Here is a 25467-nt window from a genome sequence, read left to right on the forward strand (position 1 = left end):
TGCTATTTCAACCTCAGACCTCAGTTTCTGCCGCGCAACGTACATTACGGCTGGAGTTGGTTGACCGGCCCATGTTGGGTGGTCCCTAGGGCGATGTCCGATCTATTCGTTGTTCGGTTCTATGAGTTGATATATGGACTCCCCAAACGAAACAGCCGAGCGGTAAGTCCTGGGAGACTCTTCTGTATTCCCTTTGTCGTTAGCAAGCTGTGGAGTCCGAAGCTGAGCCTGCTTCATCAGATGATATTTTCTAGGTGTTCGTAATCCAGGTCTGTGGTTGAAAACCGCTGCTTCACCACCAGTCGCTCACTCGACTTGGTCTTTTCTACCCTCAGGATTCTAATTCACTCAGAGTGTCCACAAAGGGTCTATCAGATGGTCATCAAACGGGCTAAAGGGATTTCAGGTAAGCAACGTGTCTTCGATTAGAGGAAAACGTACTATATACAATAGATGAGTTTCCATTCTCCGGCCTCCAGAGGCGTCGCCCCCAGCATCATCCCTCGCACCTCGCTGAGAGGATAGATACCCTTGCAGCTCTTTCCATCTCCGCCATTGTTCTCACTCTCCAAAGGTCACTTCTTTCACAAAGCGTATGAAAAATCCCAGCCTGCCTCCCTCCGATCTTTTTATTTCGCCAACTCAATCTCCCCTTTCGCCTAACACAATTCCTCGCTGACCCGACGCCAACGTCTACATACTCGCTGCCGCTCGGCATAACTCTGCAGCAAAGAGCCACGACAATCTCATCAATTGCTGAAATCCCCAGGTTGCCTTCTATGTCCGGTCCATTCATCATCGACGACGAGGATGAGGTGCAGGAAGTCGCTGGTTGGCGACGGCAAATCGAGGAAGAAACGCGGTGGGCTGCTTCCCATTACCGACGGGCAGTGAAGGGTAGAGAACAGAACTCGGACCAAGTCGACGGCGCAGATCAAGAGTTCGAGGATAATCTCGCGGATGAGATCTTCGAGGTCATCGATCTCACTGGCGATGACGATCCCCCCGCCTCCGACCCCCCGCGTCTTTCGAGAGCAGAGGGGAGAGAACTTAACCAGTACTGTACCAACAATGGGCTCCTGCTTCTTCCCGGAATGACCGTCGAAGTGGACAGTGCCGTTTCTGCGTTTGGAGTTGAGTTCTTGAGGATCAAGTCCATTATTCAGCTTCATCGGGGTGCAGATATTGTCCTCCGTGGCTGGGGTTTCGCTAGGACGGCGCATTTCAGCGGCATGTTGCCTCCCAAGCTCAACGAGCTTGTAATGGTGGCAGAGATTCGAACCCAGGGCCGCAGCCAAGTCGAAGAGCAGGCTTTGATGGACGTGGCTGTGACTGCAGTCAAGAGCGCAAGGGAGCTGAGGATTACAAATGCGCCTTTTCCTGAGCATCGCTTTGACCAGTTGTACTGGAGGAGCAAGGGACGGCAATGGATCAAGGCCAACGCGGCTTTGGTTTGCCGACACCAATATCGTATTCACTTCCACGGCTCCAATGAGAAGCCCTGTGAATGGGCCCTTGTCAAGATTGACGAGGCGACAGCGGATCCTGAATACAGGATACTGGACGCACACAAACTCAACCGATGGCGCGGTGGAAAGGTGCCTGGCGGTTCACACAATCCCAGCGCATCCAGTCGCCAAGTGGTCGACTTGGAATCCAACCCACCCACCAGCTGCACTCTCTCGCCAAAGCTCTCACCTGGACAGCGCTACACAGCGGGAGACGTCTTCGCTGGCGCTGGCGGTGCTTCGAGGGGCATCGAGCGCGCCGGTCTAGAGCTGGTGTTTGCAGTTGACGACTGGTATCACGCGGCCGACTCGCTAAGGAGCAACTTTCCTAAGTGCACGGTGTACAACATGAATGTTTCCGACCTGCTCCAGTGCAAAGACATCCAACACAGGGTGGACATTCTGCACCTCTCCCCGCCCTGCCAGTTCTGGTCCCCAGCCCATACCGTGGCTGGAAAGAACGACAAGGCGAACGTTGCCATTCTGTTCTCCTGCGGGCCCCTCTTGCAGAAGTTCCGGCCGCGGCTCTTCACACTGGAGCAGACTTTCGGACTCCTGCACTCCCGGTTCAGCGCCTACTTCAACGCGCTGCTACTAAGCTTCACCGAATGCGGCTACTCGGTGCGCTGGAAGGTCGTGCCCCTGGCCAACTACGGCGTGCCACAGCTCCGAAAGCGGCTCATCATGATCGGCTCTGCTCCGGGCGAGAAGCTCCCTCCATTTCCGCCCGCAACGCACAGCAAGGGCGGCGCCGGTGGCCTGAAGCCATGGGCCTCCCCAGAGTCTGTGCTTTCTCCGCTGTCTCGGAGTCGGCGGTTCAATCACCACAAGCTGCACATGCCCCATCTCAGCAGGCGCTTCGACCCGCCCAAGGCACCGTGGGACCCGACGCAGCTGGCCAAGACCATCACCACGAGCGGCGGTCAGAACTACCACTGGGATGGCAAGCGAGACTTCACGCTACTCGAGTACGCCATGCTGCAGGGTTTCCCGACGTGGCACCGGTTCGAAGGAAGATGCATCAAGCGGCAGATAGGAAACGCCTTCGCACCCACGGTGGTCAGGGCGCTCTACGAACACCTCGTCAAGTGGCTGCTCGCTCAGGATGGATTCGACCCCTCCGCTCGTCATCAGTCTCTTTCCCCGGAGGTGGTCTCCATCTCGCTTGATACCGACGACGATGAGCAGGGCCAGCGCCGCCAAAGTGAGGTTGAGCCGGTTATGGTGGTGGCTGAGAGGGCTGAGCAGGAGATCCGCTTTGTTGGGTCACGTAGCATCAGCGGACGAAGCGAGGTGGTCCCGCAACCCGCTCAGGTTGAGCCAGTTTGGGAGGTTGAAGAAGTTCAAGATGTTGAAGAGGCCGAAGGCCGTCAACCTACTCCCGCCCGAGGTGTGGATGACCTGATGGATCTGGATAGGCTAGACACTCTCTCGGACACCGAGACGGTCCGCGGCGACGAGGACACTGGGGGTGTTATGGACATCGGTGACGAAGTCATCATCTGGGGAACGGGCACAACTAATTCACCATGGGTGCTCTCGGACTAAGACCCCTTTGGGTTCCATAGGGGCTCGCGACTTCACTAACTGTAACCGTGGGGGCCGGAAGCAGCTCGTATTTTAAGGATTCAGTCATGCTGGAGGTGGATAATGTGCCACTTCAAGGAAAGGACTGGGTAGACGGGTGTTTCTTCTGCTGTTAGAGACGTGACGGGGAAGATTCGTGTTAGTTGTCGCTCAAGCTTCACACACACTGTTCACTTAGACATCTGGGATACATCATGGGGGAGTTGTTCAGGTTCCTAGCACTATTCATTTACGCGGATCATGGGGCCATTTGAGCGATTGTTGGATAAGATACGCGCGTCTGGGAGATATGACTGAGCAGTTACTGGAAGGCTTGGGTGATCAGACAGCAGGAGAAAGATACCTTAACTACACCCGCCCTAAAAAAAAAGGGCAAGAGTGGCGTGTATGATCGGACCTCGTGCTCTGTGATTGTATGGCACTTTCCACAGCTCCCTCGGTGTGAACATATGGTTATCTGAGATCCTTATGGTGGTGAGACTGGCAAGTTCGACAAGAGTGACTCCTTTAACAAATCCGCCCAAGTTCGCAAGAAGGATATTCGAACCCTTGGTATTCTTCGCCGTTCCAGCTTGCCTTTCTTCCATGGCACAGGGTTTATTAGTATGTGTCACAAGTATCCCGTCTTGGCTCGCTGGTTTCCTCCTAACCCCTTTCAATATAACCAACTGGGGCCCGGTCTTTACATTACTGAACTAGGCAGTGTCAGATACAAAAGAAGGGTCGATTCTCCTTTCCAACAGCTGTGATAGTCAAATCATCCGGTCTTGTGTCCAGCTCTGCAACCCATATACAGGTACACCCACATGAAGACAAAAAACAAGACTGTGGCAGAGATTCCTCGCTATCTGCCGGCCCTTAGACGCCTACCCATGCTCCAAATCAGAACCACAAGTGAATGAACTGCAACCCATGACACTGGCCTGTGTCGTCCTGACGCCGGATTCCCGCTTGTATCCTGAAAAACTGTGAAACACCCGATAGACCATCTCAAAGCAAGGTTCCCAGAGCAATGAATCGGTTTTCGCACAAAAACCACGTCAGTCCTCTTCGCTCACGGAGCTATCACTCTCATGGCCCTCATTCTGCACCATCTCCAACTCTCTTTCCAGCTCTGCCTCAAGGTCTCCAAAATCCTGATCCAAGGCATCATTCCCGCCCGCATCCGCATTCGAGTCGTCATCTCCGTCGTCAAACGTGTAGACTTCGGGTTCGACCGCGACCAAGTTCTCCGTCTTGGTGTGGCTACCCTGAACGGGCGGCTGACGGGGTGGTTCTTCATCCTCCCCTTCGTCTTCATCCTCCTCCTCATACCCTGCTTCCAGCTCCTCTTCCATCCTGGTGTCGTCGTCCTCGTCTGTTTCTCGTTCCATGTCTCGGGCAAACTCGGAGAAGCGTCTCGTCAGGGACACCGGCATGGTGCCAGAGAAGTTGGACCCACGGAAGGCATCCGGGTTACCCTGTGGGATTTCCAAGGTTAGGACGTCGTCGCCGTCGTCCTCGTCTTCTTCTTCCGATTCGACAGGCGACAGCGCGCGGCGCTTCGGCTTCTTTTCCTGGTCCGACTGTGCCGCGGGCGGTTCCGACTTCTTTTCCAGTTGTTGTGATGAGGGCGAGCCGGAGCTGGCCGGGGTTCCGCTGAGCGTGGGGAGCGTCAATGCCACGGCCTTTTTGTCGGGCTTGCTGCTGGCACCGTCCTTGGCTTTTGAGGGCGTGGAATTCGTGGAATTCGTGGTATTCGTGGTGTTGGCCTTCTCCGTGGCCTTCACCCTCGGCTTCTTGGCTGGGATGCTGCTCGTGATTTCGAGATGCGGGAATTGTTTGCGTAGATTCGCGGCATTGCTCTCCGTCGGCGTGCGCGTGATGTTCATGTGGAACGTGGAGTCAACCCGATGGAGGACAAACGCCTTGCGGGTGGGATCGAATATAAGCACGTAGTTGCCATCGTCGTGAGTACGGACGCCGTTGTATTGGTACTTGTCGCCTTGGTCGTCAAAGCCGAGATTGTACGATTCATCCTTGGCGGATCTCTTTAGGCGTGCTGTGCTCGGCGCGCTATCTGACGAGAGCGTCGGTCGGTGGTTGTCTGTGGTGGGCCAAAGACGTCAGTTGCCTGTCCACGGTCTCAAGGGAGAAGAGTACCCACATCTTATACCAGTGTACGTCTCGTTGGAGGCCTTGCCCAGTAAGGCGTCGCTGAGAATTACAGGATATTGGCCCGCCTTTGTCGGGTCTATGATTCCAGGTGTAGCCATCACGAAGAATGTCGCTAGAGATGTATCATGAGGATTTGAGTGTGGAAGCTGTTGTTGGAAAGACGGGAAAGGTCAGGGCAAGTCTAGGTACGCAGACAGCTGAAGATAGGTAGGGGTCTTTCGTTTCACGGCAGCCCGGAGGCTTGCATTACATAATCCTTTTCTGTTGGGTCACATTGTAAGCGGGGAACAATGATCGGCGGGTGGAGCTGCTTACCCCGGATCTTCGGAACTGCGGCTCTTGGCTTGATTTGCCGTTTTTAAGGCAGCGCTAGCGTGTACAACGGCTGAGAACGGTTGCGTCTTCCTATGGCATTGGGATGGCTTTTTTCGAGGAGCGGACGCAGGTGTGAAGCGTGAGCTAGCAACTGGCCCAGGTCTGATGATGTGAGCTAGAGAAGCAGTCAGCCCAGGCAAACATACAAACAGAAAGGAAGCAGGATGCCAGATACGGAAAGGTACGTATGGACCTACGACTCACGAGCAGCATCCGCTCTCGTACCCAACATCCCAGAGACGTAGTTGATGGGTGAAAAGTTGGCAACACATCAATTCCTCAGCCCTTATCAGGGTATTCTCCAGTGGCAGTGCCCTGAAACCTTGAAGGGTCAGAGGTATTGGATGGAGACATCCCAGTACGGCAAACGCTTCTTTTCTTGGAGCTACCTCATCACCACCACATATAGGGCTGAGCGGAGGCGGGGCTGCACGTGTAACGCTGCGATTGCCCCCGCCGTGAAATGCTGTACGTGTATGTACGGTTCCGGTCACATGTAGGTAACCAGAGCGGACCGTGATGATCATGCAGCGCTCGACGCGGTGCACTGCCCGTATGTACAGTATCTGCAATCCCTTCCGGTGGGGTGCCGAGGCATGTAACATTTTAAGATCGGCGAGGTTACACTTACTACCTACTACTAATATGCTTTAACAGCTTGGAGCTTGGAGGTGCCCAACACACCTTCACTTCTTCATCCAAGGACGATCAGCTTGAGCCTTGGACAGCTGCATGCGCCACACACAAGATGAAGCCTCTCGTAGCGGCCGCTCTCAGCGTTGTCCTCTTAGTCTGGGGCCTGCAGCGAGCCTACGTCAGGTTCATTGCCGACAACAGTCACGCCACCGTCTCGTGCTACCTGCTCGTTGCGGGCCTTGCAGCCGTCGCCATCAAGATCAACCTCTCGCTCGTCAACAACTACCGGTTCCAATCACGCGCTCGCCGTCTAGGCTGCGGCGATGTGGCTGTCTACCCGCACAAGGACCCGATCCTGGGCCTGGATACCTTCGTTGAGGCGATACGTGCCTTCAACAATCACCGGCTGCTCGACCTCTACGCCAACCGTTTCGCAAAATGCGGGCGCACCTACTACACCATTGCCCTGGGCAGGTGGATGCTCATGACCGACGAAGTCGAAAACATCAAGACAATCATGGGCCCGAAGATGGAGGACTGGCCCATCGACGGCCCGCGACGTCTTGCCCCGCTGCCCGTCCTGGGCCCTAACAGCATATTCACCAGCAATGGAGACGCGTGGCACAGGGCGCGTGCCATGTTGAAACCATCTTTTGTACGGGACCAGGTCGCCGATCTCGGGTGCTTCGACCGTCACATCGGGAACATGCTCGCCGCCATCCCAGAGGACGGCGCCACGTTCGACATCCAGGAAATCCTGCTTGACATGACGATGGACTCGTCGACAGACTTCTTGCTGGGGTATTCCACAAACCTGCTGACCAAGGCTTCGCCCGAGGCGCAGGAGTTCGTCAGGAACTTCGAGTATGCGAGCCGAGAGAGCGCTTTGAAGTCCCGTTTCGGAACCCTTCTGCATCATCTGCCTCACCGTAAGCTGGACCAAGCCATCCGGGCGCTGCGACAATACGTCAGATTTTACCTGAAGCGAGCCATCGCCGAGAGCGAGAAGGGCGGTGCCAGAGATCGCAACTACGTCTTCCTCGACGAGCTTCTCAAGGCCAACCCGCCCGAGGACTACACCATCGACCAGATCCTCTCCATCCTCATTGCCGGACGAGACACGACTGCAACGGCCATGACGGCTGCCTTCTACTTCCTGGCCGGAAAGCCTGACGTGGTCGAGAAGCTGAGGGAGGAGATCGACAGCGTGGGCGACGACACACCGACATGGGAGCAGCTGAAGCGGATGAAGTATCTCAACAATGTCATCAGAGAAGGTAGATTTCTCCCACCGACTCCCACCTTAGGCTTTTCTTTTTCTTTTTGGGATTTGGCACACCCCGTCCTAACTAACCCCTTTTGCTTTGTGTCAATTGTAGCACTGCGCCTCTTTTCCCCCGTGGCAACGAACTCGAGGACCTGCAACAAAGACACCGTCCTCCCGCGCGGCGGTGGCAAGGACGGCAAGCAGCCGATCCTCGTCCCCAAGGGCACGCCGCTGCGGTGGTCGGTCCATTCCCTGCACCGCAGCAAGGATGTGTTCGGGCCAGACGCTGACGAGTTCCGTCCGGAGCGGTGGGACGCTGGCCTCCGCGTGAGGTGAGTGTCGGTTTTCTGCTGCACCAGTATCAACTATCAAGGCGCCAGTTTCCTCGTGATTGCTGACGGCGGGCGTCTTCGCTCAGCTGGGAGTACATCCCGTTCGGCGGCGGGCCTCGCATTTGCCCCGGCCAACAGTTCGCCCTGACCCAGATCGCATATGCCTTGTTCAAGTTCTTCAGGATGTTCCGGTCCGTGGAGGCACGAGACGCTGGTCCTTTGCTGGCGCAGACCAATTTGACAATCTCATTTCCCCGTGGTTGCTTGGTCAGCGTGAGGCGTGCTTGAACAGCGGTCGGTGATGAGCTCGGAGTTCGGGGCACTGGAATAAACATGAAGGTCAAGATCACTTAGCTCCCGATTGTATCATGATTTACATCAGCTTAGATTAAGTTCTGACGTACCAGTCGGGTGTAGTACCCATCTCGGCATTTGCCAACTGCCTTGCATAAAAAAAGGATGGCACACCTGCCAACATGCCTCAGCCAAGCAGCAAGAGAAAACCGCTCACCGGTCAATATCTTCTGCATCTCACTTGGCCAACCAGCAAACGAGGACTGCTCACCGGTCAATATCTACTGCATACTGTTTGACCAACCAGCAAAAGGAAATGGCTCACCGGTCCATATCTTCTGCAGAAGACCGTTCACCGGTCAATATCTCTGCATATTGCTGGACCAACCAGCAAAGAAGACGGCTCACCGGTCACTATGTCTTGCATATGGATTCGGCCAACCAGCAAACGACGACGGCTTACCGGTCGTTTGAGATATATTGACCGGTGAGCGAGATCCCCTCGTGGTTGGTCGAGAGGAAGTGCAATTCCTGCACGACATATTGACCGGTGAAGGACGATTGATTTCTTGGCGGCGGTCAACTTCATCGTTAAAGAGGGGGGAAAACATCTCGAACCTCACTGAAATCCGTCTTTTTCTACTTTTGGTTTCTTTTCCGGCGCATGCTGAAAGGATCGAGGCGATTAAGATCGCTCCAGCAATGGCCTGTTTACTCCATCCGGCTTTGTCTCTCATTTCCATCCTAAACGCCCGACTGACCCCGAGACTTCCTTTCCCATTCAGTGTTGCTTTCACGTAGACCCATACATAGCGTACAAGCCTCGCCATCTCCATGTTGATACGCCGTGCAAAGTGCCAAATACAGGACCTGAAACCAGAACAACGTCCCACAACGCCCCGGACCCTGTCATGAACCTCGGTGTCTCGTACCTCCATCATCTTCAAACGTACCGTATTATCGTCGCATATCGTACCTCAACCCCCATTGAGCCTGCCTCAGTCGTTCACTGCCGGTTCGACCTGGGCAACACTCGGCTCCTGAAGGCTTGCCCAATCGTGCCACCAATGACGCTCATGCGGCTGCCAATCGTTCCATCCTGCATGCGGCTGGCGAGGGCTTCCTCAAGTGCCGATTGTGTGACCGAAGCATCTATCCCCCAGAATCCCATTTGTCAATGCAAACCCCCCACCTCAAGAAGAGACGGGACGAGACGACTCACCATCCAGATCACTGAAACTGCTCCCCATACTAGGCGTCCCCTCACTCCCCTCCCTCGAAGCCCCCTTTCCCCGGGGCCCGGGGCCTTTCCCCGCCAACTCAGCCGTCCGTCTGGGCGACAGCGGGCCAGTCCCACCCTGAAGAAGAGTACCGGGCTGACCAGTAGCAGGCGGCGGCACCGTGACCCGCCTCTTCTGAGCCCCCGCTCCCGTGCTGCCGGCCGTAGTCGGCCTCCTCGGGACGATGGCCGCCGATCCGACTGACGAATCCGACGTCTGCGACCGGCTCACGGCATCGCCGCGCATCGCTGTCTGCAGCTGGCCCCGTCCGACAAGATCGCGCATGTCGCCGCGCAGTGTGGCGCCCAGGTCTTGACCACTGCCGCTGCTGGCTCCTGGGGCGACGTCTTGGGTGGAAGAACCGCCTTGGGTTTGTGGTTGTTCTTGTTGATGTTGCTGCGGTTGTTTGAAAGGCAGGAACACGGGCTCCTCCTCGTCCTGGTCGTCCTCCTCGTCCACGTCGCCATCGAAAGGCCTGTCGCCGCCGCTTCGCCGTTCTTTGGTGGGCTGGAAGCGTGGAGGGCGGCGGATGATGCGACTTTCCACAGCGTCCGAGGAGGAAGATGTGGAGAAAGAAGAGGTGGATGCTGCTGAGCTGGGAGGGGGCGCCTCGGCGTCGTCGGTTTGCTGTTGTTCGGGGTCCTGGTCTTGTTGTTGTTGGGTGGAGGGGATCTGGAGGTGCGGGAACTGCCGTCTTGGGGCATCGTTCGACCGACTGCCTGTTCCTGGCCGACTGCCTGGCTGGGACTGGGCCGGGACTGGGGCCGGGACTGGCGTGCTGTTGGACGACGGCGTACGGGACGTTTGTGGGCGGACGGGAAGAGCGGTCTTGGCGGCACCGCCGGGTTCATCCGGCTTCTTCTGGAGAGAAGTGGCATTCTCCCTGCGCATCGACAGCGCCGACCCAGCGCGGCCGGCTCCTGACCCGGTGCGTCTCAAGGGCTCGGCGAATGCCGGATAACCCCCCGGAGGATCCGCACCAGGAACCGGCGACGGGGCGTTGGAGCCTCGGATTGCTGCTGCCTTTAGCATCTGCGCCCTGAGTTGAGAGGCATGGCGCTCGGTCAGATAGTTAGCCATCTGGAGGACGAAATCGACGTTGACATCAAACTGGCCGGCTCTGGTACAGTGTCAGTATCGCGCCTGTCGGCCGGGGCTTATCGCAAGGCTCACAGCTTGTTCCCTGCGCAACGAGTCAGCAATTACCCAGCTATAGTGGGATTGGGAAAAGACTCAAACAATCGACATCGTCAAGGGAAACATCAGATAAAATGCTCCACAAGGCCTCGGACTTCTTGTCGCTCCAGTTCACCTTCGGTAGATATTAGCGTTGCGGGCGCATCACGAGACGCACAGTGCGAGAACTCACTGGCCCAGGGTCGACGAAGTCACCGCGCTTGAAGGGCAGCCGAATGTAGACATGGTATCTTGGCTCCGGTCGTTCTTCAACGGGGTTCTCATATCTCTTCCTTTTGTCTGTCGTAAGCTCTTCTTTCCTCTGTCTGGACTCCATGGTAGATTTCAATCCATGGGCAGGCTTGTTGATGCCTGTTCGTGTAAATGAAAGGGGAGTGTCCGGGAAGCACCTCTTGGGTTGGTTGCAACGGTATGATTACATAAGATCCCGCTTATTTTATTTACGTACCTAAATATCCGCACCCACGTGGCAGTTTATGCGATTACTGGTACCGAGCGGACATATGCGGGCTCCATAGTTAGTGGAACCCTTGTTTGTTACTGCCGGTCGGACTTCAACGGTCAGAAACATTATTTACTTTCTTCACCGCGAACCGCCTCAGAAAATACCTACCTGGTACTAGTAGTTAACTTTTGTGACCATGGAAAGATGGGAGTGCAAGCCACAGAGTGCGCCACAGTTCGCTGTTAAGCTTGCCATTCTCCACTGTTAACTTAGGAAAGCTCGGCACACAGACATCACATGGCGACGTGTGAACTACATGTACTTTAGGTGCACGACGCGTCCAACCCCATTCTCAAGCGCAAACGAATGGACTTTAGAGTGCTCTCCCATATCCGTATTTGTTTTGCATTGAACCAGTGCAGTCTTATAGTCGTTAGAATGTGATTACCGCTACGACTTAGACTATCCACTACACGGCTTCGCTCACTACTACAGGGGTTCCGACAACGCCATAGTCACCACTCACCATCAGGTCCATCGCCTGCAGCTGATATTGGAACCGTCCACTCTCCTCGTCCTGGGCTATATTACCGCGTGCGGCTCGATAACATAAGCGGCGGGTCTCACGAGCCTCGGAAGGGCCACATGTCTACTAGGCCCTTGTATGATGTACCTGCGTTCGCATCGCGCTATGGCTGTCGGTTAGTCCTATTTACGCCATCATTAACCCTACTAACGTGCACTGTAGCCTGTTCAACACGAGGAGAACCCAGCCAAGCCGGCTAAGACCACCGCCACCTATTCTGAGGCTGGCCTCCATCTGCTTGCGGCTGCTGCGCTCGCTACCCTCAAGCAGCAGGCCGCTGCCGCTCATGACGCGCCCTCCTCCCTCTCTCCCGTCATCCGAGGCGATGAGACATCGTCCCATGCTGATGCGCGGGCAGCTGCCATGATGGCAGCCAGAGCCACGCAACTCCCTGCACTCTTTGCTGTACCGCCGCATAGCGTCAGCGCAAGCCCATACATCCGACAGGTATGTAAGGGTGCCTGACTCGTATAAGACGCCCGCTGAATATCCCAACCCATGCAGCTCGAGGGGTACATCAGCCACCTGTGCACGGATGCGCCTACAAACGTCGTGACTGAGGTGCTCGAGATTCTTTCTACGATTTGTGAAGATCTATCGATGATGCGGCGAACGGAACGTGTAAATAACAATGCGCCGGCCGGGACCACCGCCCTCGATCTTATGCAAACCGAGACAGAGGCCAACGAGGCAATGGTCGATGCTCGGGATGACCCGCAGGATGTGGAGATGGAGATCGACGTCAAGCCGGGTCGTTTCGATGTCAGCAACGACAGGACAGCGCATGATATCCGTCCTACCCACGGCAAGCCCCAACCGACGTACGCGATGTCGGACACGCGAAGAACGGATGTCCCGCAGCGGGTGGCTCGGGTGAACCCTCCGAGGCGGGCCAAGGATAAGTCAGTTCTTGGCGGTCCCAGGTCGCGCGGGACGTCTTCGCCAGGCCAGCTGCACGCTCCTAGTCCTGCCTCGACAGTACCAACGACTCCGTCCCAGCAGCTAGTGGACCTCTCCAGCACGCTAGAAGTCGGCGAGATGTATACCCGGCTGGGTATCCCAGACCTCTACCGTCGCTCATTCGACCTCCTCAACGGCCGCAGAATAACTCGGAGCCCGCACTACAAAAGTTTTGGGTCTGTCATGCTCACGCCTGGCGCGGCATACGAAATCGTTCAGGTGTTCTTCTCAAAAATGGTCTGCACTACCCACGAGCGTATCGAGGACATCGTACGAACCATCAAGACATACAACACCGGATGTCGCGCCGACATCACCCGTGCCGACACGTCTGCACCGCAGGCTATCCGGGAGTTCTTGGAGAGCGTGTCAGCAATTGCCACCCCAGAGACCCCTGGAGCACTGAGATCCCTTACCCAGAACATTTGCTACGTTAGGCTGCATGACTCCTAGGAGAAGATTCGGACCAGCCTAGCGTCAGGCGATGAGTTTGGCCGCCAGTACATCGACTACCTAAAGCTTGATGCGCGTACACGTGGTCAGGATCGTTGGCACTATGCTAGCTGTGCAAAGAAGCCACTCTGCGAGAAAGCCGGTGTTTCCCCTGCCACCATCAAGAAGGCCTCCTGGTACACCCCAGTCCCGCTGGCCTTGAAGAGACACTTTGGAATAGGCAGCCTCCTGTTCTGCACGAGCCATAAGTCCGGGTATGTAATATCTGATTTCCTTTCAACACTGCCGCTGACATCAGAAACCCAATCTAGGGACAGCCGTCGGTTCCCATATCAGACATGCTTCGACGAGATCTTCGGCATCATCAAGTCTGCCGATACAACCAACATCCTCGGCGAGCTGTCCGAGAAGCTCAGACAGCAGATTGTGCAAGCGGTGTGGGACCAGAAGCCACTGCGCCTCGCCATCAACAGGAGGACAACGGCAGGTTCCGACGATCCCCTGCTCTCTTTTCTACGTGCGCTGGTAACCTGCGAGAGCTCAGCTCATTATCAAAGAGCTTAAGGGTGAGGAGTTTGGGTTACCCGGCGGCTCAGCAAGCTCGTTGTAAGAATGGGGCTCGGTTTGGGTCCTCTAGGAGGGGTCCAGGGCCGAACGAGGCATTCGGTCTGGGAGGTGTGTTTGAAACCCGCAGCAGCATGTCATCAATCATCGTGACGTACCCCATAGGTTGTTGTGTTTGGTTTTAGCATTGATGCATTTGGAGCTTAGCGCTAGCGGTCTTGGAGGGTTATGAGAGCTAGGTGAATTACTAGTATCACTACAGAGCAAGAAATTCACTGCAGATTCAAGATGCTAATTATAATGATGGTCCACCGCAGTCTTCGCCCTGTACACACTGTCTGAGCCGCCTCGTGACTGATGGAGTAAGCCGACGATGTCAGATGCTACCGATCGCTACCTCCGAAAGCGAGTTAACTGCTTAGGTACTGATGTGGATGATACAAAGATCTCAGGATTCTGCAGAAAAACAGGCAATCGGCTGGCAACTACGGGACCTACCAATACACCTGGATGTATGTACTGTACTGTATTATATTGTACATATCCGTACAGTACTAGCCTCAAGCTTATAGGTAGTTACCGGTATGTAAGATACAGATATGAGCTGTACGTACAAATATAGGTACATACAGACCGCGTAACTTACGCATTATACAGAGGTAGCGTGAATGCATGTGTAGGTACGGAACTATGTTACAGTACATCCGTGCCGCGTCTTTTCACCGTTTCACCACGTACGGCACTTGGGACCTGACAAGTGGCCCATGCTTTTAGCCTTGTTCCCTTTGTTGCTGGGGCAGATTCAATCAACCGAAAAACCGCGTCTCACTGTGTTGATGCCGTTCAGAGCCTCACCAGTACCATTTACAGAAAACCAAAACGCGTTCCAACAGCATCGCCGCTTCTATTGGTCTCCAAGCCCGTCAGGGCGCATCTAAGCTGCCTAGGTACTTACCCAACGATGGCGCCGTACATTCTACACAACGTCCCAGATGAGGAGCTTTATGTTGGCGACGACGGCATTCAAAGACCGTACGCCGTGGTCTTCCCACAGTATGCAATAACGTCTTCTCCCCCCCCCCCCCTTAGCTCCTGACTTACCTTATCTGACTCTCTGCGCGTCCAGGCAAGACGGATCCCTCCGATCAAGGAAGATGACCCACGAGACAGGCTCGTTCGGCAAGTCGACGCGGCGCACGAGGTCGAAAACCGCCACGCCAGCGAAGAGAGAGGACCCAACGATAGCAGCCGCGGATAAAGTGTTTAGCAGTTGGATTGCGAGCCAAAACCAGACCCAGAATACAGCTCAGACTATCACGCCGGCGACGCAACGAAGACCAAACCTTATTCCCTCCACCTCGACCCAGAATCTCTCCCAGGCGCATGAGGAAATCGCGGCCGCCTCGCAAACACGGTTCAACAAGCAGCAAGCGCCTACGGAAGTGATTCTTCGCGGCTACCGCTCTTCGCAGCAACAATATGCCGCCCTCAACCACTACGAGCAGCTCGCCGGCAGGATATGCGAAGACTATCCGCGCGAGCCCCCCGTAGAGAACCGGCGCTACAAGTCCGATCTACGCGACCCAGCCTTCACTCGCCGGCGGCCTCTAACGCCCGAGGAGCGCGCAAAGGTCAACAGAGCAGACAGTGGCGAACACTGGGTGAAGGTAACATTCGAGTCTGCCGAGGCTGCGGACGCCGCCATCTTCGCCTCGCCGCAAAAGATCCTCGGCCATCTCGTCTACGCCGAGCCGTATCACGGCATCCCTCCTTCCCGGGACGAAGCCGTGCCCGACCCAGCCACCATGGCAACCGGGCTGCGCAGAACATCATCGCTGAGGCGACACTCCAGGACGCAGTCCGCGGCAGGCATGCAACACCCCGGCAGCGCTGACTTATCGCCTCCGCACTCGCAACTCTCATCCACACTGACGGCCGATACCATGGCTATGGATAGCCCCACCGCCTCCTCAGGCACAGTGACGGCCGGGGACGGTAACGGCGCTGCGCCGACGACACAGGAGCACCGCGACGACGAATTCTGCAGGGTCATACCCACCGTACGAAAGGCTAAGCTCCTTCCCATGGAACAGGCCCTGCTGCCTGCTCCCTCATTTTCGCAGCGCATCATGAACCATATCCCGTTCTTGAGGTGGTTTAGCGGTGCGATGATCGGGAGCGAGGTGCCTCGAACCGAAACGGGCGAGTTCGACTGGAACAAGGCAAGCCTGTACTGGAAGCTCATGTGGTGGCTGGACTTCTTGCTGGGGCTGTTTGGAGGAGAGATTCGGGACGTTGATAAGGATGACTGAAAAAGGGGGCTGATCCCGATGTCTGTTCTGTGCATCGTGTGGCGTTGCTCCTCCCGAGAAATGCGGCCTAGAACCATATGTATTTTGCTGGAAGGGCGGTGGCAAGCGTTAGCATTTCCAGGCGTACGTTGTTTTAGAAGTGGCGGGACAATGAAACTCATGTCTCATGTACCCCATGTAGCTTAGTACAGTTCTATTCCAGATGCCTTTCCAAACAGCGCCTGTACGAAAAGGTGAACGTTCGGGAATAGGTACGTATCTGCAGATCTAAATCTGAACATCTACTCCTTGACATCTATGCCAGATCCTTCATGCATTCCCATCCGTCACACTCCAGCTGTCCCCGGGTTGCTCCGGAGCTTTTATATTCACGCCGGCCTTGCCTTGCTCTTCCATTGATAACGTCTCCTGCCGTAGCCCTTCATTGCGCCATGGATGTGCCTCTTCATCGTCTTGCTCGTCCTGCTCTTCTATGGCACAGTCGTCGTCGCGTCCGCTCGCATGATTGTCATCGCCGTGCCTCTGCCCTCCGCCTCCCGAGCCGGACGAGGACTCACCACTGCCACTCCCTAGGCCGCCCAGCAAATCCTCCTGGTTTAGCCTTAAGGGTTGCGGCTGAGGCGAAAACGGCCGCACGCCCCGTGACCGGTTGAACTCGGAAAAGACGCTGTCCGTGTCGCGATCTCGTCCCCTGGGCAGGTCCGACGATACCGCGCCAACGAGGCTCTGATACCGATCGGTGTCCACCAGCAGACTATCCGAGCGAGCATCCTTCCCTCCCTTCAACGTATCCGACCCCGAACTGTCGGCCAGAATGCTCCTGGGCGGCAAGATGCTGAACAGTTTCGCCCCTTCGCCATTCCCAGTCCCAGCAGTCCCATCCAGCCCGGCCGCCTTCCCGGACTCAACCAGCGGATCCATCTCGGCGGCGAACAAGTCCACGCCCTTCTCCAGCACGTCCTCCAACCCGCCGCCGGTCCACCCTTTCCTCGCCAAGCTCTCAAAGATATCCACCTCGGCCCTGGCAAGGCTGCAGCTCGCCTCCACAATCCTGACGCTCGTCTCCTGGCTCTCCCGGAGCAGCGTCCGCGCGTGCTCCCCGTGCAGCACCGTCAGCCCGTCCAGCTTGCCCGTCAGCTCGACCAGATGGCTCCTGAACTTGGCCACGTCCCGCCTCCGCTGCCGGTGCAGCTTCATCCCCTCCTTCTCGAGCCGGCGGATCTCCCTGCTCTGCGCCGCCACGGCGCGCGCGTAGCCCTCCTCCTCGTCCTCCACCGCGGCCCGCCACTTGTCCAGCTCGTGCAGCAGCGGCACCTCGAAGGCGCGGTACACCGTCTCGGACAGGATGTGCTGGTGGTTCGCCACCAGGTGCTGCAGCCCCGCGACGGTGAGCAGGGTGTCGGCCGTGCAGGAGGCTTGCTTTGTGCTGAAGCTGTTGCTGAGGGATGCGCCCTGCGCGGGGCCGAGGGCGTCGGCGCGGGCTTCTTTGAGGCGGGCGCATGATTCGAGGGCGGAACCGAAGGCGGAGGCGGCGGTGGAGAGGGAGGCGAGTGCGAGACGGTAGGCCTTGGCGCTGGAGAGGAGGTCGTCGTAGGCGGCGTGCGAGTGTTCCAGGTCGGTTTTGGTGAGCACGGCGTGCGCCGGGCGGGGCGGTGGAGGGAGGGGCAGGTTGTACTGCGATAGCGGGTTCGCGGTGGAAGCGTAAGAGTAAGTTGGGCTTGCGGGGATAGGGGGTAGCTGTGAGGGGGTTGGTGAAGGTGGCCGGTTCGCTGCTGCCATGGTTGATGCAAGGTGCGGAGGTAGCGGTGCAGTCCGGTGTGGCTGACCGCGGACTCGAAACTTTGTTTACTTGCGATGAAGAAGGTTAATATTAGTACCAAGTGAGTGACAGGGCGAGCAACTGATCTCCACAACGTCCATCGAACCGGTGGGGATAGTTGACACAGCAAACTCAAAACACAAACTGGGATCAGCACAACGATGCTTTTCCAAGCAATGCCTCTAGTTTCTACATCTGCAAGTAGGTATGGCATTTGGCGAACTTGCTTTCGAACCCGAACCCATGTGACAGTTTGTCGGGCCAACAGCGGGTCCTGCACCTGTAAGTTGTAACATCTTGATAAGATAAAGTAGCACAGACACAGTCTCGCTGGTGGGGTTCCAGCTCCAGGAATTGTGGGGACTGAGGATGTCCACTTCCAATGGCAACGGTACCCGTCGAATCGTCGATAACCATCTGAATGTGAAGTATTCCGTAATAATAAGGCATCTCGTTATTAAGTTATGGAGTCTTCGATCTATCAAAACTGCCCTGATCGCTCCGCAAGTTCAACTCACCCATGACCAACCCGTATTACCAGGCCCCAAGTGTAAAACCTACCTAGGTAGGTACTTCAGAAGTTCAGAGCTCGGACTTGCCCTCATTGTCCTCTGCCGCTCGCAAGCTCTCTACCAAGAACGCCTCCACGTCCTCTAGCTCCTCCGTGAATGTCATATGCGGCATGCCACTCCAGTAATCGGTTAGCCAGCACCCAACAGGCGAGATGGGAATACCAGCTTACGGGTAGATCTTGAGAGTGGCATTATACCCCAAGCCCTTCAGCAGGTCGTACGACAACGTCCCCAGCGCGGTGGGTACCACCCTATCAGCGTCACCGTGGCCCATGAAAATTGGAGTCTCCTTGTTGATTTCGGGCTTGGGCACCAGCTCGGCAAACTTGACGCTCAGCGGCAGCCACGACGAAAGTGCCACGATGCCCGCCAGCTTCACCTTGGCAGTTAGCCCGCTCAGGATGCTCATGGCACCGCCCTGGCTGAAACCCCCGAGGACCACTTGAACGCCAGAGTCGACTTCTGTCTGGATCAGCTCCTGGAAGTAGGCCTGGCTCTCGAGGATTCCTTTCTCGTCCTCGTTGCGACGGAGAGACTCAACGTTGCCGTCGATTGTGTGCTGGGATGGATAGCGGTGTAAGCGGCTGTGGCAGTACAGATTGTCGTGCCAGCGAGGATCTCACTCACGATATCAAACCACCCCGGCATTCTCGTACCCCAGTTGCAGGTGATGGGAATGGTAGGGGCGTGGGGCAGGATGAACTTGACCCCGTCGAGGCGCCCTTGCTTGCGCCAAGACTGAACGGTGACAGTCCAGCCGTTTCCCGTGTCTCCCAAGCCATGGGCAAAAATCACGGTCGCCGTGTGCTTTGCGGTCGCCGGGACGACGATGGGAGCAGCCCGTATGATTGACGACGACATCTTCGCCCCAGGGAGCCGCAGCTAAGCAACTAACAAGACTGTGAGCGATTCCGAATGTATGTACGAAGTACTCTGTACACAGCTGCCCACGGTTGAGTGGTCGGGACTCGGGTGTTTGTGTGAAAGCGGGGCTTCGAGCTTCGGGCAAGTCGGGATCCTGCCTCAGGGTTAGGGTCAGTGCTGCTTTCCCCATCCGCATGGCGAGATCTTAGACAAGAATTACTAAATGCTTACCAGAAAGGGTCACGACGAATTAGACGCTGAAAGCGCGAGAGCGAGAGTGGATTTCTAAGTAGCCGGTGGTTTATGGGATACTGTTCGTCGAAAGGATCAAGAGGATTGGACTAAGGATTTGAAAGCGTACCATACATACCATATTTACGGAATACCTGCATGAGCGTCCAGAAGGTACAAGTACAATACACAATGTTCGGATCGTGGGTGTTGAGACACCCAACCTACTTGCTCCTTCCCACGGCGGTATTCATCCTGGCTTTTCTTCTCAACTCATCGTCTCCGCTGGCACTTATTAGCCTGCCAACCTTGACCAAGATCAACAAGACCTACTACTCGTTGTTCAAGCCAGCACCGCACTCGATAAACATGCCGAGGGCACCGGTGTATTTCTTCAGTCATGGAGGGGTGAGGACAAATCACATCACACCAACTCCTTATCTCAGAGGCAATCGTGTACTACTTGCACTAACACATTCATGATTCCAGCCCGATGTCCAATACAACAAGACACACCCTGTCTACCCGGTGCTGCAGTCAATCGGCAAGGAGATCACCCAAAAGGTGAAACCCAAAGCTGTTGTAGTGTTCTCAGCCCATTGGCAAGCCGAGCCCAACGAGATCCACCTCAACAATGCGGAGGACACCGATCTCATCTACGAGTGTGTTTATTTTATAGTACCCCCATATTATCCTTCAAAGCCCAGCTCGATGACTCGGCTAACCAAAAAAACGCCTCCTCAGCTTCTACGGCTTCCCAGCCGAGTTCTACAAAGCCACCTTCCCAAGCAAAGGCAGCCCCGCCTTGGCCTCACAGATCCTCACCCTGCTCTCGCAAGCCGGGATCCAAGCCAAGGGCCTCAAGCGCGGACTCGACCACGGCGTCTTCTCGGGCTTCAACGTGGCGTTCGGCCCGGCGGAGAACCCGCTGGGCTGCCCGCTCGTGCAGGTCTCGCTGTTCAACAGCGAGGACCCGGACGCGCACTACCGGCTCGGGCGGGCGGTCGCCGCGCTGCGCGACGAGAACATCGTCATCATCGGCACGGGCATGACGGTGCACAACCTGCGCGACATGCGCTTCGCCTGGGGCGACCCCACGCCGCTGCCCTACGCCGTGTCGTTCGACAACGCGCTGAAGGAGGCCGTCGAGGCGGATCCCGGCGTGAGGCAGGAGCGGATGGCGGCCGTGACGAAGAGGCCCGACGCGAGGCAGGCGCATCCGTGGATGGATCATCTCATGCCGGTGTATGTGGCGGCCGGTGCAGCGGGGGAGGATCAAGGGAGTCAGTTGTGGACGCTGCATGAGGGGAGCTTCGCCTGGGCGCAGTACCGGTTCGGTCAGGTTCCGACGTAGCCGAAGGAAGCTGTAGGGGTCATCTGGGTGCGGTTGTTGGTAAATCACTTGTGGGCAAGCATTCCAATTTTCAAGAAGTACAGAGAGAGGAGTGGTGGTGGGAATTCTACCTAATTAGGTGATCGATGTTACTCGATCTCATGAGGAGCTGAGATGGTTCCTGTTGTTATACATAGAACTCACTTCTTCGAGCCAACCTGGAAGCTCGTTTTTGTCTTGAGAGCAGGTGCCTCGAAGCCCTACTTACCTCTCTGCCAGCAAGGTCCATGAGCAAACTCTACGTTGCAACATTTCCCTCGTCCATCTACTCCGTCTTTTTTTCCTCCTTTCTTTTTCCCTTTCTTTATTTCTTTCCTTTTTTTTTTCTTTTTGGCCGCCAACTACTCCCCAACCATGTCCTTGTTGATTTTTTGAGATATCCCCATATCCCGTCTCTCAGATCTGCTTGCCTCCACCTCCAACTGCCCAACCCTACCCCGACTCCGATTCCGACCCCGATCCCAATGAATGACCAGAAGCCGTTCACAGGACGGTGGGCTCGCGCATCTCCGCCACCACCACGTCATCCACCATCTCGGATATATCACCCAGGAACAGGCTTGCCAGCACGGAGACCGCGCCAAAGGCCACGCTGCAGTAATACACCCACTGATAGGCATTCGCGTATGCCACCTGGCCTGCCGCGACGAGCTCGGCCCAGGACGCCTCCGTGATGCCCGGGACGTGCCGTATCTCGTTGACCAGAGACGCACTGGTCAATCGGACAACGTCAAGGATGATCTCCGGATCTTGGATCCCAACGCGGGCGCAGGCCGCGGGAATGAGCCTCTTCAGCTCTGGGATGAGCTTGGAGACGAAGACGTTGAAGTAGACGGCATACCCGATGGCGCCACCCACGATGCGAATGGCGATGGTCAGCGCGGTGACAGTGGCAATCACATCGCCCGGGCAGATCATGGTGGCGATCGTGGAGACCGGGATCGTGATGCCGCCAACGCCGACACCCGCGATGAACACGATGGCGTAGACTGCGTTGATGTTGTCCACCCTGGCGAGAGAGAGGCAGCCACAGCCGACGGTCATGACCACCGAGGCGCCGAGGATAAGCCACTTGATCTGGCCGCGGAACCAGGACAGCAGGACGAGCGATATGATGCATCCGGCGAAGACACCGAACGCGAAAGGCATGCCCCTTATGCCGACTCCAACAGGACTTTGGAGAGTCAGTAGGAGAGTTAGGATATGGAGATCAAGCCAAGACCCAAGGGGGTTGCCCCTATCCCGGTCCAACCAAGTAGAAGGGGGTACTCACTCATGTCCGTACACGTTGTACGTCTCCGGAGGCCAGAGCAGCAGCACGGAGAAGAAGTTGGCGCCCGAGATGAAGGAGATGAGCATGGTGAGACCCAGGGCCCGAGGCCTTTTGCTAAGTTTACGAGGGATCATCGGATGCTTGGTACCGAATCGCTCCCACACCACGAAGGCAGCGATGAAGCAGAGCCCAAGCACCAACGGTACCAACGTATTCGCGCTCGCCCACGGGAACTGAACTCGTTAGCAGGGAACGCCACGAAAGGTATTCAACCATTCAACTTACCTCATACCCACCGCCGAGGACCCCCGCCTCGAAGCCGGCGAGTCCGACAATAGACAGCATCCCGCCGACGAAGTCCGTTCGCTTCAGCAGCTGCATCTTCGCCTTCCACCCCTGCAGTTTCACAAGCGGCGGAGGGAAGTAGTAGAGCACCGTCAACACCAGACCAGAGAAGGCCCATCCCGCAGTGACAATGGAGATGTACCGCCAGGTGGAGTGGTGTGCGATCAGCTGGGCGTACATGGCAGAGGGCATGAGGGGGAGGACGGTCAGCACCATGCCGGCAATGTAGTACCCTCGGTGAGAGAGCGGCACCAGCTCGGCGGTGCCGGCCAGGGCGATGAGTTCGTTGATGCCCGTGCCTACTCCGGTGATGACCATGCCGGCTGAGATGTACCCTTTTCGTCAGCGAGAGCTGAGAGGTTAAGGATAGGTAATTGGCGTATGGGAACTTACCTATGAACACCTCCATGCCCTTGGCTGTGCCGCAGATTATCTGGCCCACAAGGATGGCGGCACTTCCGATGATAGCGACATAGCGGCGGCCCATGAGGTCCGAGAGGGCACCGACAAAGGGGGAAATGGAGGCCGTGGCGAGCAGGTTGGCAGTGACGAACCACACCCAGTAGCTCGCGCCGCCGATGTCTCGGTAGATGTAGACGGGCGCGCCAGCTGTGGTGATGGACGTTTCAGTCAGTGGCCGGGGGCAGACAACCCATTGGAGAGAGAGAAGGTCGGAATGGAAGGGGGCACCTACCAAACAGATACAGCGGAGCCTGGGCACTGGTCCACATGAAGGCCAATGCTGTCAAGGCCATCCATCGGCCAAAAAAGCTCCTTCCCTGTGCACGGCTGTCAGTCCTGTCTTGTCGATCTTGAGGCCATGGATGATGGCTGGAGTTCAAACAAACCACGGTTCGCTGGGCTTCTTGGTCTGAATCGGTGCCCCCTCCAGGCAACGCCATGTCATCCGGCATTCTATTACCAGATTCATGGTCGACATGTTGGGACGGATACTTAGCGGGATCGGTCGCCTTGGTGGTTGACCGACAAAGGGGTTGGAGCGGCGCCATTGGAGCTGGAGCTTCCTTCATCTTGTCTGAGCCGTGCCTGTTGTCTCGTCTATGGCCCCGGCCGTACCTTGTAAGTTTTTTTTTTTTTTTTTCTCTTGTGTTTTGTGCTTCCGACGAAAAGGGATCGGTGTGGGTGCGGGGAGGTGTTACCTGAAATAAAACCCAGAGTCGGTAGCAGGGAGTCAGGATGGAGTGCAGGTTGTCTGCTGCTGTGTAATGCCTCAGGAGCCTGGGAAAGAAACGCCACCACTTCATCTTTGGCCGCCACCCTGCAGGAACGAGGAACTGACAGGAGCACGGCAGGAATGACCGGCGCGCCCCTTCCTGAAATACTCCATCCTCTGCTGCCCCCCAAGTGTGATTGCAGCTACAGCTACGACAGATGAAAGTGGAAGGCCCCTCTCAGGAAACAAACCCTCAGGTCAAGGCAGCAGCTTCCAGCTTCCACCCATTGGATCACGCTCAAATACGAATGCTGTTGGTTCTTTGAGGGACTCGATGAAGGGCCGATACGCCATCAAGGTGAAGCGATGGCCCCCTGAACGGGGCTGCATATCGAGTCTGGACTCACTCGACTCTGGAATTCGGCCGCGGAAGTGAACGAAGCCTCCAGAAACAAGCTGCGCAAACTCACGCACATGCCTGTGATTGCGTGAAAGCGGCACGCGGTACCTTCCTGGTGGAAGTCGTATTGAATGGGCAAACTCGGACGATGTTGTGATCCATGGACCCAGTGTTCTTCAACTTCAATAGGGAAGCCGCCGGCGGGTAATGCACCCTCCCATGATCGCCATCCCGTCCATCTCCTCACGCGTTGCTTTTGGAGGCCCGTTTCTCACGCAGTCTGATCCGTCTCATCCGAATGATATCCCGCCCAATACCTAGAGGCTAGGTAGGTATTGCGTATCAACTCTCCTCGGGCTGCTTGTTTGCCCGGCCCAGATCTATGTATGGTTCATGACGGGACAACGACAACCTTTGAGCTAACGTGCCTGGGCTTTTCAGAGCAAGCACTCTCTCCAGAAACACCCACGGCACTGCGAAGCCACCGGTGACACTGCAGATGAAATGGTCCGATCTGTACGACGTACAGCAAGGGCTACCAAGTCACCCAACGGCTTGACATCTCGCGCTTTCCTCGAAACTCAACGACTGGACTTCAGTCCCGGGGGGGGGCATCCATGAATGATACTCATCACTGTGGGCAGTTGGCATGACTCATGTCTGAGACTGTTCTGGGCCCAAAGAAGCAGTTGGGAAGCAGTTGGTTCCAGGAATCGGGGCCGCTCGACGAGGGAAAACATGTTGAAACATGACGAAATGCACCCGGTTGATCCGCAGAGAGACCGAGACAAGATGATATGTTGCGCATGAACATCCTTATCCTACACCTCTCTGGTGGCTCATGTTTGCCAATGGCAGAGTGACGACAGCTGACCGCTCACGGGAGAGCGCCGTGCAGCAGGTGTTGTGAGACTTGGGAAGACCTCCACCTGCATAGCCCGTGATACATACACGGTTAGCTTTGCCCGTCCGTCTGTCCGTCTGTCTGCCTGTTGTTGCGTTCAGTTCACAGTCTCATCTGCGAAGCCGGCCACCACATCACAGACCCAACATAGGAAGCATGTGTGTGTGCTACACCAAGCAATAACTACCTTCAACGAGTTTGATTGATAAGGTACATACCTGAGATGTCCAGATCCTCTAAGGCTGACCAAGGGGCGGGGGAGATCTCGGACCCGACCCTGCAGCAATGCAGGGACATCCCGGAATGAGGTTGCACAGGTCAATAGGGTGCAAGAGTCTAAACGAGAAGCAAAAGCTTAATTGTTAGGGAAACGTGCTCATCTAGTACTCGATCCGTTTAGCTTGGCACGGGCTCGGGACCGGACTGGACCGGACTTGCCGCCGGCAACCGTTCTGGGGAGGGACTGGAGGATGACAGGGCCCGTTCCGGCATCTAGGTACTAAGGTACTATGGCCCGGGCATGTCCAACAGCGAGGAAC

The 25467-nt window shown here is 56.4% G+C and overlaps 11 protein-coding genes across 11 annotated transcripts; 5 read left to right on the forward strand and 6 right to left on the reverse strand.

Moving 5' to 3' along the window:
• The first annotated feature begins 738 nt into the window (after positions 1 to 738).
• On the forward strand, positions 739 to 3489 carry B0T15DRAFT_409144 (S-adenosyl-L-methionine-dependent methyltransferase). Its single transcript, XM_062865347.1, has one exon. The coding sequence runs from the start codon at positions 780 to 782 to the stop codon at positions 3054 to 3056; it is 2277 nt and encodes a 758-aa protein (XP_062727158.1). The 5' UTR covers positions 739 to 779; the 3' UTR covers positions 3057 to 3489.
• Positions 3490 to 3989: 500 nt separating this feature from the next.
• Positions 3990 to 5589, reverse strand: B0T15DRAFT_72778 (RNA polymerase II transcription elongation factor-domain-containing protein). Its single transcript, XM_062871256.1, has 3 exons — positions 5568 to 5589; positions 5242 to 5513; positions 3990 to 5181 (listed from the first exon to the last, which is right to left on the reverse strand). Exons 2-3 carry the CDS (start codon positions 5348 to 5350, stop codon positions 4136 to 4138), a joined length of 1155 nt encoding a protein of 384 aa, XP_062727159.1. The 5' UTR covers positions 5351 to 5513; positions 5568 to 5589; the 3' UTR covers positions 3990 to 4135.
• Positions 5590 to 5883: 294 nt separating this feature from the next.
• B0T15DRAFT_521277 (cytochrome P450) lies at positions 5884 to 8185 on the forward strand. The gene is made up of 3 exons (XM_062868552.1): positions 5884 to 7540; positions 7643 to 7862; positions 7949 to 8185. The coding sequence occupies exons 1-3, from the start codon at positions 6376 to 6378 to the stop codon at positions 8148 to 8150; spliced, it is 1587 nt and encodes a 528-aa protein (XP_062727160.1). The 5' UTR covers positions 5884 to 6375; the 3' UTR covers positions 8151 to 8185.
• A 170-nt stretch (positions 8186 to 8355) lies between these two features.
• Positions 8356 to 9223, reverse strand: B0T15DRAFT_72801 (uncharacterized protein). The gene has a single exon (XM_062871258.1). It carries the CDS (start codon positions 9095 to 9097, stop codon positions 8561 to 8563), a length of 537 nt encoding a protein of 178 aa, XP_062727161.1. The 5' UTR covers positions 9098 to 9223; the 3' UTR covers positions 8356 to 8560.
• B0T15DRAFT_72788 (uncharacterized protein) lies at positions 8954 to 11112 on the reverse strand. The gene is made up of 5 exons (XM_062871257.1): positions 10806 to 11112; positions 10676 to 10748; positions 10610 to 10619; positions 9379 to 10556; positions 8954 to 9308 (listed from the first exon to the last, which is right to left on the reverse strand). The coding sequence occupies exons 1-5, from the start codon at positions 10947 to 10949 to the stop codon at positions 9163 to 9165; spliced, it is 1551 nt and encodes a 516-aa protein (XP_062727162.1). The 5' UTR covers positions 10950 to 11112; the 3' UTR covers positions 8954 to 9162.
• A 421-nt stretch (positions 11113 to 11533) lies between these two features.
• On the forward strand, positions 11534 to 13246 carry B0T15DRAFT_72876 (uncharacterized protein). Its single transcript, XM_062871259.1, has 3 exons — positions 11534 to 11775; positions 11827 to 12111; positions 12169 to 13246. The coding sequence occupies exons 1-3, from the start codon at positions 11743 to 11745 to the stop codon at positions 13075 to 13077; spliced, it is 1227 nt and encodes a 408-aa protein (XP_062727163.1). The 5' UTR covers positions 11534 to 11742; the 3' UTR covers positions 13078 to 13246.
• Positions 13247 to 14337: 1091 nt separating this feature from the next.
• On the forward strand, positions 14338 to 16121 carry B0T15DRAFT_409152 (uncharacterized protein). The gene is made up of 2 exons (XM_062865348.1): positions 14338 to 14694; positions 14768 to 16121. The coding sequence occupies exons 1-2, from the start codon at positions 14603 to 14605 to the stop codon at positions 15951 to 15953; spliced, it is 1278 nt and encodes a 425-aa protein (XP_062727164.1). The 5' UTR covers positions 14338 to 14602; the 3' UTR covers positions 15954 to 16121.
• B0T15DRAFT_521296 (uncharacterized protein) lies at positions 16122 to 18006 on the reverse strand. The gene has a single exon (XM_062868553.1). The coding sequence runs from the start codon at positions 17730 to 17732 to the stop codon at positions 16263 to 16265; it is 1470 nt and encodes a 489-aa protein (XP_062727165.1). The 5' UTR covers positions 17733 to 18006; the 3' UTR covers positions 16122 to 16262.
• A 197-nt stretch (positions 18007 to 18203) lies between these two features.
• Positions 18204 to 19509, reverse strand: B0T15DRAFT_521301 (acyl-protein thioesterase-1-like protein). Its single transcript, XM_062868554.1, has 4 exons — positions 19443 to 19509; positions 18972 to 19378; positions 18515 to 18903; positions 18204 to 18460 (listed from the first exon to the last, which is right to left on the reverse strand). The coding sequence occupies exons 2-4, from the start codon at positions 19203 to 19205 to the stop codon at positions 18355 to 18357; spliced, it is 729 nt and encodes a 242-aa protein (XP_062727166.1). The 5' UTR covers positions 19206 to 19378; positions 19443 to 19509; the 3' UTR covers positions 18204 to 18354.
• Positions 19510 to 19631: 122 nt separating this feature from the next.
• B0T15DRAFT_389533 (Extradiol ring-cleavage dioxygenase, class III enzyme, subunit B) lies at positions 19632 to 20793 on the forward strand (the record flags this gene model as incomplete). The annotated part of the gene is made up of 3 exons (XM_062864499.1): positions 19632 to 19847; positions 19929 to 20101; positions 20184 to 20793. The coding sequence occupies 3 exons, from the start codon at positions 19632 to 19634 to the stop codon at positions 20791 to 20793; spliced, it is 999 nt and encodes a 332-aa protein (XP_062727167.1).
• Positions 20794 to 21315: 522 nt separating this feature from the next.
• Positions 21316 to 23181, reverse strand: B0T15DRAFT_389937 (fungal trichothecene efflux pump; the record flags this gene model as incomplete). The annotated part of the gene is made up of 5 exons (XM_062864517.1): positions 21316 to 22006; positions 22106 to 22338; positions 22391 to 22773; positions 22844 to 23059; positions 23145 to 23181. The coding sequence occupies 5 exons, from the start codon at positions 23179 to 23181 to the stop codon at positions 21316 to 21318; spliced, it is 1560 nt and encodes a 519-aa protein (XP_062727168.1).
• Between the last annotated feature and the right edge of the window lie 2286 nt (positions 23182 to 25467).

This window comes from Chaetomium strumarium (assembly GCF_033439665.1).
Source record: "Chaetomium strumarium strain CBS 333.67 chromosome Unknown B0T15scaffold_1, whole genome shotgun sequence".
Lineage (NCBI taxonomy): Eukaryota > Fungi > Ascomycota > Sordariomycetes > Sordariales > Chaetomiaceae > Chaetomium > Chaetomium strumarium.

Bases quoted from the DNA above. Each gene is read 5' to 3' on its own strand.
- B0T15DRAFT_521296 (XM_062868553.1), bottom strand. From the start codon at position 17,732: ATGGCAGCAGCGAACCGGCCACCTTCACCAACCCCCTCACAGCTACCC.
- B0T15DRAFT_521277 (XM_062868552.1), top strand. From the start codon at position 6,376: ATGAAGCCTCTCGTAGCGGCCGCTCTCAGCGTTGTCCTCTTAGTCTGG. The intron at 7,541-7,642 runs GTAGATTTCTCC...TGTCAATTGTAG, and splicing joins CAACAATGTCATCAGAGAAG to CACTGCGCCTCTTTTCCCCC. The intron at 7,863-7,948 runs GTGAGTGTCGGT...GTCTTCGCTCAG, and splicing joins GACGCTGGCCTCCGCGTGAG to CTGGGAGTACATCCCGTTCG.
- B0T15DRAFT_409144 (XM_062865347.1), top strand. From the start codon at position 780: ATGTCCGGTCCATTCATCATCGACGACGAGGATGAGGTGCAGGAAGTC.
- B0T15DRAFT_72801 (XM_062871258.1), bottom strand. From the start codon at position 9,097: ATGATGGAGGTACGAGACACCGAGGTTCATGACAGGGTCCGGGGCGTT.
- B0T15DRAFT_72876 (XM_062871259.1), top strand. From the start codon at position 11,743: ATGATGTACCTGCGTTCGCATCGCGCTATGGCT. The intron at 11,776-11,826 runs GTCGGTTAGTCC...CGTGCACTGTAG, and splicing joins GTTCGCATCGCGCTATGGCT to CCTGTTCAACACGAGGAGAA. The intron at 12,112-12,168 runs GTATGTAAGGGT...CAACCCATGCAG, and splicing joins CAAGCCCATACATCCGACAG to CTCGAGGGGTACATCAGCCA.
- B0T15DRAFT_72788 (XM_062871257.1), bottom strand. From the start codon at position 10,949: ATGGAGTCCAGACAGAGGAAAGAAGAGCTTACGACAGACAAAAGGAAG. The intron at 10,749-10,805 runs GTGAGTTCTCGC...TATCTACCGAAG, and splicing joins ACTTCGTCGACCCTGGGCCA to GTGAACTGGAGCGACAAGAA. The intron at 9,309-9,378 runs GTGAGTCGTCTC...TCTGGGGGATAG, and splicing joins CAGTTTCAGTGATCTGGATG to ATGCTTCGGTCACACAATCG.
- B0T15DRAFT_409152 (XM_062865348.1), top strand. From the start codon at position 14,603: ATGGCGCCGTACATTCTACACAACGTCCCAGATGAGGAGCTTTATGTT. The intron at 14,695-14,767 runs GTATGCAATAAC...CTGCGCGTCCAG, and splicing joins TACGCCGTGGTCTTCCCACA to GCAAGACGGATCCCTCCGAT.
- B0T15DRAFT_521301 (XM_062868554.1), bottom strand. From the start codon at position 19,205: ATGTCGTCGTCAATCATACGGGCTGCTCCCATCGTCGTCCCGGCGACC. The intron at 18,904-18,971 runs GTGAGTGAGATC...TATCCATCCCAG, and splicing joins TGCCGGGGTGGTTTGATATC to CACACAATCGACGGCAACGT. The intron at 18,461-18,514 runs GTAAGCTGGTAT...CGATTACTGGAG, and splicing joins GCCACTCTCAAGATCTACCC to TGGCATGCCGCATATGACAT.
- B0T15DRAFT_72778 (XM_062871256.1), bottom strand. From the start codon at position 5,350: ATGGCTACACCTGGAATCATAGACCCGACAAAGGCGGGCCAATATCCT. The intron at 5,182-5,241 runs GTGGGTACTCTT...GGCCCACCACAG, and splicing joins GACGTACACTGGTATAAGAT to ACAACCACCGACCGACGCTC.